This window comes from Camarhynchus parvulus, chromosome 22, assembly GCF_901933205.1.
Source record: "Camarhynchus parvulus chromosome 22, STF_HiC, whole genome shotgun sequence".
NCBI classification, from domain to species: Eukaryota; Metazoa; Chordata; class Aves; order Passeriformes; family Thraupidae; genus Camarhynchus; species Camarhynchus parvulus.
The window spans coordinates 2,261,443-2,271,722 of record NC_044592.1 but is presented as its reverse complement, the minus strand read 5'-3'; the positions used below and the strand labels follow the sequence as shown (position 1 = coordinate 2,271,722).

The window sequence follows — 10,280 nt, the reverse complement described above, 5'->3', positions numbered from 1 at the left end:
CTCCGGCTCCGCGCCCGCCGCCGCCGCCCCGATCCCCGGGGCGGCTCCGGCGGCGCCGCCTCCCCCGCTCGCTCTCCGCGCTCCGCCGCCGGCCCTGGCGCCTCCCCCGGCCCGCCCCGGCCCGCCCCGGCCCCGCCGAGGGCAGCGGCTCGGCCCCCCCGCCGGCACCGGGGGAGCCCCGCACGGAGCAGGAGCCCCGCGGGGTCCCGCAGCACCGAGGCGACGGCGCCCAGGTCCCGAGGCGGCCCCGGAGCGCTCCGGGTGCTCCCAGCGCGGGTCAGAGCCCGCGGGGTCCCCGCGGCCACCGTGCGGTGCCTCGCTGCGACATCCCGGCTGTGACAGGCACAGGGCGCCGTGTCCAGGGAACAGCTGGGCAGGCTCTGGAGCAGGCCTGGGATGTGGCAGGGGATGATTTCCCCAAACACGAACTGACAAAGGACTGAACGTCCCCATGAGTGTTTGAGGGGCTGACACACAAGGAAGGGCCCTAAGAGGAAAGACATGGGGAGCAAAGCTCCCAAGTGGGATGGAGAGCCCAGCTGTCACCTGCCTGTGTCCCCCACCCAGGAGCTCTTTTTGTGAGTTTTTTGGGAGTTCTGCGGTGTCCCACTACGTGGAGGAGCTCCCACAGCTCTCACAGTTCACTCCGTGGTCACGCTGCCCTGTCCCCTCCCAGCCTCTGCTCTGCAGTTAACACCCGTCCCCCTCGGCTTCCCTGTTTGCTTCACTGCTTTTCTCACTAAGTTCAATATTTTTCTTCCCGTTCCCCCCTCCCACGTCCCCGCAGCCTGACTCCAGCCCTCCCGGCCGCCCCGGGGCTCCGCTTCTCCGAAGCCACGGCTCGCAGCAGCGCCGAATCAAAAGGGATCAAAAGGCGGCAGTGAAGTCCGCAGGACCCCGTGCCAGGGAGCGGAGGAAAAGGGTCATGGAAGGACGACGAGACGACGCTGGGAATGCGGTTTCTCTCCAGGACCAACAGTTCCTGGAGGGGAAAAGAAATTTACTCCTCTCTCCAAATAAATAGGACCCGGCGTGACAGTGGGCGCCGGGGAGCAGAAAACTGCTCAGCTCACACCCAGAGCTGCTCAATTCACAGCCCAGGCTGCTCCCACATGTGCTCCCGGCCCGGGCACCCAGGCAGGGACCGGATTGTGGCCCCAAGGGCTCTTTCGTGGCCAGTCCCACCCCACAGACCTCCCACCTTGGCACCAGGGATCTGCTGTGGAGCCCTGGAGAGCAGCATCATCCTGCTGGAGAAAGAGACAATGAGGTGTCCCACGTATTTCCGGGTTTTTTTGGGTTTTTTTTTTTTTTTGTTGTTTTTCTTCCCGTTTTTTCCACTGAGCAGAATTTTCCCTGCCTGGGGAATGACGCTGCCCCAGGAGTGAGCCCTGGCACAGGACACCCCTGGCTCAAGGAGAAGGGTCTCAGGGACAGGGTGGGATCGTCCTGGGCTTGTCCTGTGCGGCACCAACGATCCTTGTGGGTCCCTTCCAGCTCAAAACCTTCTTTGATTCTGTGCCGCTCCCAGATCGCTGAAGCTGGAGGAGCAACAGGAAGCTGCTGGTGTCCAGCATCCGCTCTGCTCTGAGACCCTGCGAGCATCAGCCCGGCAGGGAGCCCTCCCAAACCCCCTTCCAGCAGGGAGGGCCTTCCCTCCCTCTCATGGCGGGGAATGAGCTCCAGGCTGGAGCCTGCTGCTCCCCCTGGGCATTCCCACAAGGGAGAGGAGTCTCTCACAGCACACCCAGCACAGCACCACGCAGGGACACCCCAAAACTCCTCAGGGTACCGGGCTCAGCCACCTCCTTTCACTGCATGAACCCCAAATGAAGAAATCGGAGTCTCCAGGAGCTCCAGCACTGGAGTTGCATCCGTGACTCTCTGAAGCAATCACACTGCTGCGCCTGCCCTTCAGAATTTCAGCCTCTCAACTCCCTCCAAGAACAGTGAGAACCTTGTCCAAGCTGCGACGTGTGGAATACCCTGCCCCAGCCCCGCTGGAGGAGAGGAGCTCAAGCAACACTTTCCACATGCTTTGAGCCTGAGAGTTCAGGTTCTTTCAAGTGCTTCCAAGCCCCTCTCCCTGCTTTTCCAGCCCGGACCCCTCCTGATGCCTCTGGCCCAGGAGACAAGGCATGGTTTGAAACTCCATCTCCGCGGTGCTGGATGCCAAATCCCTGTGTCCCTCCCTCCCAATCGAAGGTAAAAAATCCCCCTTAACTGCAGGCACAGGGAAAGACAACAAGCACGAGACTCCCTCAGTTCCTTTCACTGGGATCCAATAAAAACCTTGGCAGTGGCCGTCCTTCCTGCCGGAAAGGCGATATCCCAGAAATAAACACACTTCCCACTTTGAAGGGCTGCAGGGGGATCCGAGCTGCTCTGCCTGTCCCAGCTCCCACCAGGAGCAGCAGGAACCCGACCCCCAGCTCCTCATCTCTGCTCTTTGGGCCCTGGTGCTTCCCCGAGGGTGGGGATAACTCATTTCCCAGCAGCAGCAGCAAATCGCCCTGTCCAGCACCATTAATGGGTTTATTATCCCAAAAATCAGCCAAATCTGCCCATGGTGTGCTCCAAGAGCTCAGGAGGTTTTTCCCAGAAATAAACACACTTCCTGCTTTGAAGGGCTGCAGGGGGATCCGAGCTGCTCTGGCAGTCCCAGCTCCCACCTGGGCAGCACCAGGAGCAGCAGGGCGCCAATTCCCAGTTCCCTATCTCTGCACTTTGGGCCCTGGTGCTTCCCTGAGGGTGAGGATAACTCATTTCCCAGGAGCTGAAGAAGAAGCAGCAGCAAATCGCCCTGTCCAGCACCATCAATGGGTTTATTCTCCCTACAATCAGCCAAATCCGCCCATGGGCGCGCTCCAAGCCCCCAGGAAGTTTTTCACCACAGAGCACGTGAAGTGCTGAGGCTCTGGGGGATCAGCCTGGTCCACCCCCACCCAAGGGACATGTGGGCACAAGGGTGACCTCAGGGGACCGCTGGGGATCCTGGGGCCACCCAGCACCAGCGGCCACTGGAAATCACGAGTGCGGCGGAGTGCTGCAAGGCAGGGCCGGTTCGAGGAGCCCGAGCTGCCGCTGCCGGGGCTGGGCTGGACACAAACCCAGCCGGGGGCGGGGGCCGAGGTTCATCCCGAGGCCGAGGATTCTTTCAGGACTCTTTGAGGACTCTTTCATCCGCTGGCTGCACTCCAGTGAGCAGCAGCTCCCATCTGCCGGGTGAGCCCTGCCGTGGGGTGGGTGGTCTGAGCCCCGCGCCCCCCGACAGGTGCCCGGTGCCACCGAGGCCGCATCCCCGCCCCTGCCCGGCCCGGGAGGTGCCCCGGGGGCAGCGGCCTCTGCTCCTCGGAGCCGTGGGGAGCGGGGCAAACCTTCCGTGCACAACGAGAAAAGTCAGCTGGAAGCTGCACCAGTGGGAGGAGCAGAAGCTGTCGCAGATCCCCGCTGCTCTCCTGAGCTTTGCCACAGCCCAGCTCGGGCTGTCCCCAGGGTGTCACCTGTCGCAGACATCTTTTATGGAAAATCCTTTCCTTAGGATTTTTCCTCCTGAGAAGCTGAGAGGCTTCAAGAACAAAATGTAAACAATGGTTATCTGCTGCTGTGGAATGCAACAGGTGCATCTGTGATTGGTCTCATGTTGGTTGCTTCTAATTAATGGCCAATCACAGCCCAGGTGGTTCGGACTCTCTGTCCGAGACAGAACCTTTGTTATCATTCATTCCTATTTCTATTCTTAGCCAGCCTTCTGATGAGACCCTTTCTTCTATTCTTTTAGTATAGTTTTAATATAATATATATGATAAAATAATAAATCAAGCTTTCTGAAACATGGAGTCAGATCCTCGTCTCTTCCCTCATCCTCAGACCCCTGTGAACACGATCACAGTCACCCAGGCTGCTCCCGATAGCCACAGGGAGCAGCCCAGAGAGGCGTCCTGGGCAAAGCGCATCCCCCAGACGCGCTGCTCTGCCCCAGCCCCGCGCAGGGAGCCCCCCGAGGGTCTCAGCCGGGGCTCTGCACCTGAGCAAGGCGAGCACAGGGCGATTTTGGGGCTCGGGCCCCGTGCCCGGGCGGGCAGCGCCACCCAGGGGTTCCTGCGGGGACAGCTCGCGACACGCGACAGCGAGTTCGGAGCCACCCTGATCAAATTCCGCCTCGCTTTCTCTGCCAGCTCCATCTCAGCTGCCTCTCAACCACCCTCCTCTCCCCCGCCCCGGGCTGGGGGAACAGCTCCAAGGGCAGCTCAGGGCATTTATTCACCACGCTGGGACATAAAAATAACATCTTTAATAGCTTTGGAGCTGGCACAGATGGCATTGAACCGAGCACTGTTTATTACTGGACTATGAACCACACACGGTGCAGCCGAGGGGGGCGGCCCCGACCCCCGGCGCTTCTAAACCACGGAGCTACGACAGGTTGGGGGGTGGAGTTCTCTTTTCATTTACATTCAGCTTTTAGAGAGAGCGAAACCAACAGCGAGGTTTAACCACACAGAGCACACACAGCAAAGCCTGGGGAGGATGTTCCTGCTGGCAGCCGAGCTCTCCTCCTCCTCTCAGCAGACAAAAAAGCCCAAAAATCAGCTGGGACATGGATTGTGAGACTGGCTGAACAACACAGGACAAGGCAGGAGCTTCTGCTCACACCTGAAGGAAAGCTACTGCTCTTCCAAAAGCAGGAGAGGATGTTAAGACACAGCTTAGAAGCTCTCTCAGTGGCCAAGTGTTTTTTTCAGGAACCCAGAATGCAGTGGGACAATAAAAGTTCCTTGTCTGAATTATTCTCCCTGCTGCCCTGAGGCCAAGCACTGTTATCCTGAAACAGGTGTAAAGGGGATGGCACAGGCACCAAACTGTGAGGGAATCACTTTGGAAAGCAGCAGCAAGCTGGTGGCAGAGCAGAGGCCTGGCAGAAACCCCTCATTCTGACCAAAAAACAGCAGCAAAACTACAAGGCAGGATGAAAATAATTCCCAACAACAGAGGAGGGGAAAGGCAGGGAAGGGGGGAAAGCATTCAACATTTGGGCAGCCATGGGAAAAGATAGTGTCAGCCTGAAAAGGATGAAATTGAGCTGCAAAGACACTCCCACACTTGTGATGTGCAGCCAAAGCCTCACAGCATGAACTCACAGTGGCAGCTGAGCTCCTCAGTCCCCTGTGCCTGTCACTCACCCCTTCCCCATGGCCTCTCCTGTGCCACAGCAGGGCCCCATCCCAGCTCCTGTGTGACCACCCCACGGGCAAAACTTGCATTTGGGGAAACATTTACAGGTTTCTGGCAAGATCATCACGTGTTGAATGGAAGTCCTCAGCAAAAACAACCACCAGCATTGCTGCAGTGCCACCCACCTTGCTCAGCTCAGCAGCAACTCCAGCCTGACAAACACCTTTGGGTGTGTTTGTCCAGCCCAGTTACCCCAAAGTCTCTGTCCTTGATGACCCTGAGGAACCAAGACACCACAGCCACTTCCATCCCTCAATTTCCTTGTTGGTTATGCAGAGCTCCAGTTTTTAGGGGTACTCTAGAATCACAATGATCACGAGGCATTCTGGCCCCTGCTCTGAGGAATTCCCTCTCACCATCAGGATGGGCGCCGACACGGAGGGAGGTAAAATGCATAGTGAGGTCTCTCCTCTGCTGAGGCCACTTGTCTTCCCTTTAGTGGCCCTGCACTGTCACAGCCTCTGTTTGGCCTCCCCCCCCAGCAGGGGCCTTGCCCCCAGTGGTTTTGTTGGAATAATCCCTCTCTCCAAAAATGGTGCTCCCGATCCTGACGTTGGTGGATCCAACCTCTATCTGGAAGAGACAGAGAGGAGCAGCTCAGGGCAGGGCTGCCACCACCCCACAGCCCAGCCTTGGCTCTCACAGGATGGTTCCTCACAGACTCAGCACCCACAGCTACACCCAGGGGCTGATTTGATCCCAGGAATCTCCCCGAGGTCTGGGAGAGCTCCACTGGGATCTTCACCCAAGGGGAAGCCTTAGAGGCCTGTCTGGGTGGCACCTGGGCTGGAATTTGGGATGCAGGCACGTTTGTTCCCCCAGGGAAGGGGCAGGAACACACTTACTGCGTGCTGGAAGTCTGTGGACATGCCCATGCTCAGCTCCACCTTGTCCAGGGGCAGGTTCAGCTTCTCACACACCTCCTGCCTCAGGGACAGCAGCACCTGCAGGGCACAGGGGACAGCAGAGGTCACACACCTGGACAGCCATTCCAGCTCCATTCCACTGCTCCTGGTTCCTGCCTGCCCCTGATGTCTCCTCCACACAGGACCTGCAACTCCCACACTTCCCATGGAAGCACTGTAAGAGTGTCTGGAGGTTGCCCAGATTTACTGACAACACACACGAGGCTCAAACCTCACCTGAGGCTCCAAAATCCTGGCTGCAGCTTCAGAGCATGGCTGGGAGCAACACCCTGCAGAAAGAAGCCTCACACCTGCACTGACACTGGCACTGAGGGCTCTGCACAAGGTGTTCCTCCCTCCTGACAGCCTCACTCACCCTGGTTCGACTGGGACAGACAAACTGTGCCAGGAAACCAGCCCAGAGTGACATTTCCTCTGAGAAAACCTTACCTGGAAGTCAGGATTTGGCCCCTTACTGAGGTCATGGCCGATGCTGCCAATGGTCATCAGCCCCACGAATTCCAGGCTGGGGCACTTGGTGATGACGTGCTCCACAGCAGCCGTGGTGTCCCCGGGGGCAAGGCCGTGCTTGCCTGCAAAAGCACAGGGAGATCAGTGCCCAGCTCTGCTCTCAGAGCCCAGCTCCCTGCCAAGCCATGCACTTGTCACCAAGAGCCACTCACTGTCCTCCCCGCTGGTGTTAACTTGCACCATGACCTTCAGCCTCTGGGGTGATCCCTTTTTCTGCCACGAGCTGTTGACTCTGTCTGCCAGCTTCACAGAATCCACTGTTTCCAACATGAACAGGTTTGGGACAGCTGGGGAGAGAACACAGGCTGAGGGAATTCTGGCATGGGATCGTTTGGGAGTTCATGGGGATTGTTCCAGGGAACCATGAAATATCCTGAGCTGGAAGGGATCTCCAGGGATGGCTGAGTCCAACTGTTCCTGCCCAGACACCCCAAAAACCCCAGCCTGGGCATCCCTGGGGGATTGTCCCAACCCTCCTGGAGCTCTGGCAGCCTCAGGGCTGTGCCCATTCCCTGGGGAGCCTGGGCAGTGCCAGCACCCTCTGAGGAAGAACCTCTCTCTGAAATCCTGACCCTCCCTGACACACCTGAGCACTGGAAGATCCCTGCCCACACCAAACCAAGCAGCACTCACCAATCAGCTTGTTGACATTGTTCTTCTGCAGGTGGCCAATGAAATGCCACTTGATGTCTGGGCAGGATGAGAGAATCTGAAAGCAGAGGGAATGCTCAGGTTGGAACAACAATTCCCTCTTCCCCCATGCAGCACTTCAGTCTTAAGTTTGCCCACAACCAAATACCAGACACCCAATTTTGTTGTTTGTTGACCCTGAAGACTCAGCCTGTGGTTGTGCTGAGGTTGAGCCTGGACAGGGATGGGTTTGTGGCTGCAGGGAATGCTGTCCATGGGAACAGCAAAGGCAAAGCTCTTGTGCAACAGTCATAAAATGATATTTTCCCCATACTGAGTGCTAACATGTTGTTTTTTTTTTCAACAAGAGAGCACAAAAGGCAGAGCCCTGTGCAGACAAATCATGACTAAGGCAGATGGAGCCAGCCAGGCAGGAGGGGGAACAGGGCAGAGGCAGTGAGCCAAGAACAACCCACCCCACCATTTATCTGCACAGATAAGGATCCAACCAAATCCCCAACAAAGCCCAGGACTTTGAGCAGCTCCCAGGACACAGCTATACATGGTAAAAAAGCATGAAGGGAACCGTGTGCTTACCCTGGAGTCTGATGCCTTTTCCAGCAGCTCCTGAACCTGGGAGAGTGAAGGAGAATTAAATTCTGTTAAACCAACAGCAGGCAGAGGATTGGTGTCCTTGGGATGTGTGATCTTGGGGCCAACCTGAACCCCAAAAACTCGAGGCCAGGGAATGATGTGTCACCCACAGAGCCGCCCAAACTGAGCTGGTCCAGGACTTCAGGAGGAATTTCTTCACAGAAAGGGCTCTTGAACATTGCAAAGGGCTGTCCAGGGAGGTGTTGGAGTCCCCATCCCTGGAGGTGTCCAAGGAAGGACTCAGGAGGTGGATGGGTGACAAGGTGGGGATTGGGCCCAGCTTGGACTCGATGCCCTTGGAGGGCTTGGAATGATTTTGGGATTCTGTGCCCTCTGCAGGGGCCCTGCCCCATCCCTGCTGACCCTTCCCAGCCCCCCAAACCCTCCCCAGCCCTATTGACCCTTTCCAGCCCCCCAACCCTTCCCAGCCCCCCAAACCCCTTCCAGCCCTGCTGACCCTCCCCAGCCCCCTGACTCACGTAGTTCTCCCCGAAGCTGCGCTGCCCGTGGCTGTAAGCCTCCATCACCATCTCTGCCGGTTTGGTCTTGCTGACGGCCACGAGCCGCGGCTGCACGGCCGGGAGCCCCTGCGGGAGCACGGAGGGTGAGCACGGGGAGCCCAGCCCAGCCCCGGGGGAGCCGAGGGGCCCGGGCCTGGCGGGGAGTGCCGGCTCGGCAGGAGGGAGCGCTGTCGCGATAGCGGGGCCGGCTCCTCCGCTGGGGGTGTGCGGGGCCGCATCCTCGGTGTGCTGGCCCTGGGCACTGCGGGTCTGTGCCCACGGTGGGACCCGTCCTGGTGGCAATGTGGGTCTGTGCCCACGGTGGGACCCGTCCTGGTGGCATTGCGGGTCTGTCCCGACGGTGACCAGCTGTGCCCATGGTGGGGCTCATCCCAGTGGCACTGTGGGTCTGCCCCCATGGTCACCGGTGACCTGTCCCCATGTGGATGCCACTGTGGCTCTGTGCCTACGGTGGGACCCATCCCGGTGGCACTGCGGCTCTGTGCCCACAGTGGGACCTGTCCTGGTGGCACTGCAGGCCTGTCCCCATGGTCACCAGTGACCTGTCCCCACGGTGGCACCAGTCCCGGTGGCACTACAGGCCTGCCCCCACGGTCACCGCTGACCTGTCCCCATGGTAGGACCCAACCCGGTGGCACTACAGGCCTGTCCCCACAGTCACCGCCGACCTGTGCCCACAGCGCGGGCCCGTCCCTATGCTGACGGAGCTCCGTCGCCGTGGCAGCAGCGACCCCGCCCCGCGTGTCCCGCCGGGTTGTCCCCCGTGGCCCCGGAGCTCACCTGCGGCCGCCGCGCCGCCGCTTGCTGCACCTGCTCGGTGACGGCGCGGAGCGCCGGGCCCAGCCCGTCCCCGGCGGCCATGCCCGCTCTCCACATCCCCCCGCCCGCCCGCCGCCACTTCCGCCACACACCTGCCCCGCCCCCGCTCTCCGCCAATCGGATCGCTCCGACAGCGCCGCCAGCCAATGGGAGCGGCGGGGCGGGGCTAAGGCCGCCATGTTGGGAAGGTCGCGGCCGCCATGGCGGCCCTGAGGGACGGCGGATCCTCGCTTGTTCCCTTCCCTGGGTTTTGGTGACAAATCCAAATCATTCCGTGCCCGCAGTAACAGCAGCGAGCGCTGCCAGCAGCCCACCCGACTGTCACGGTCCCGGCCACCCTCCAGGCCCACCCCCAAAGACGATGTTGTTATCGCTGCATGAGGAGCCGCCTCCAAGGGGGTGAATTTCAATTTCTGAGGGGAAAAGGCGTCGTGGAAGCAAAGCAGGGAACGGGAATTGTCCTGCAGGCCCTGCCTGAGGTGTGGGCAGCGCTTGGAGCGCGGCCAGAGCCCCACAGCAGCTGGAGGGGCCGGGACAAGGCCCGGCTTTATGGAGGAGCTCCGGCGGCAGAGTGGGAAAGCGCCGGCTGGAACACATTAACTCAAATATTTGCCTTAATGTGCAGGACTTCACCGGCCCTCTGCAGATTCAGTGTTGACACAGCTGCCTAAAAAACACCCAGAAGGTTCCTGCCTTTTGTCTGGTAAAACACGACAAGGATTTTCTGTAAACTTCACCAAATCCGAGGCGTTTGCTGCTCCAGTCTGGTGGTTTTGCTCATTCCGTAGCAAAGCAGGCGCTGAGAGAAATGGGATTCCTTGGACACCTCCACCCTTCTTCCACCTTCCTCCTCCTCACTGGAAAGGGAGAACCGACCCCCAGCACCCCAGAGCCCCCCAACCCCACCGAGCACCTCGACCTTCCCTCTGCAAAATCCTCCTACTAAAGTCCATCCACAAACCCTGATGGTCACATTGGAAGATTC

At 59.4% G+C, this 10,280-nt stretch overlaps 1 protein-coding gene across 1 annotated transcript; it reads right to left on the bottom strand.

The window, feature by feature from the left end:
- Nucleotides 1–4,279: 4,279 nt before the first annotated feature.
- Nucleotides 4,280–9,363, bottom strand: PLPBP (pyridoxal phosphate binding protein). The gene is made up of 8 exons (XM_030964243.1): nucleotides 9,257–9,363; nucleotides 8,435–8,542; nucleotides 7,899–7,934; nucleotides 7,305–7,380; nucleotides 6,824–6,958; nucleotides 6,591–6,733; nucleotides 6,081–6,179; nucleotides 4,280–5,808 (listed from the first exon to the last, which is right to left on the bottom strand). Exons 1-8 carry the CDS (start codon nucleotides 9,350–9,352, stop codon nucleotides 5,671–5,673), a joined length of 831 nt encoding a protein of 276 aa, XP_030820103.1. The 5' UTR covers nucleotides 9,353–9,363; the 3' UTR covers nucleotides 4,280–5,670.
- Nucleotides 9,364–10,280: the final 917 nt, after the last annotated feature.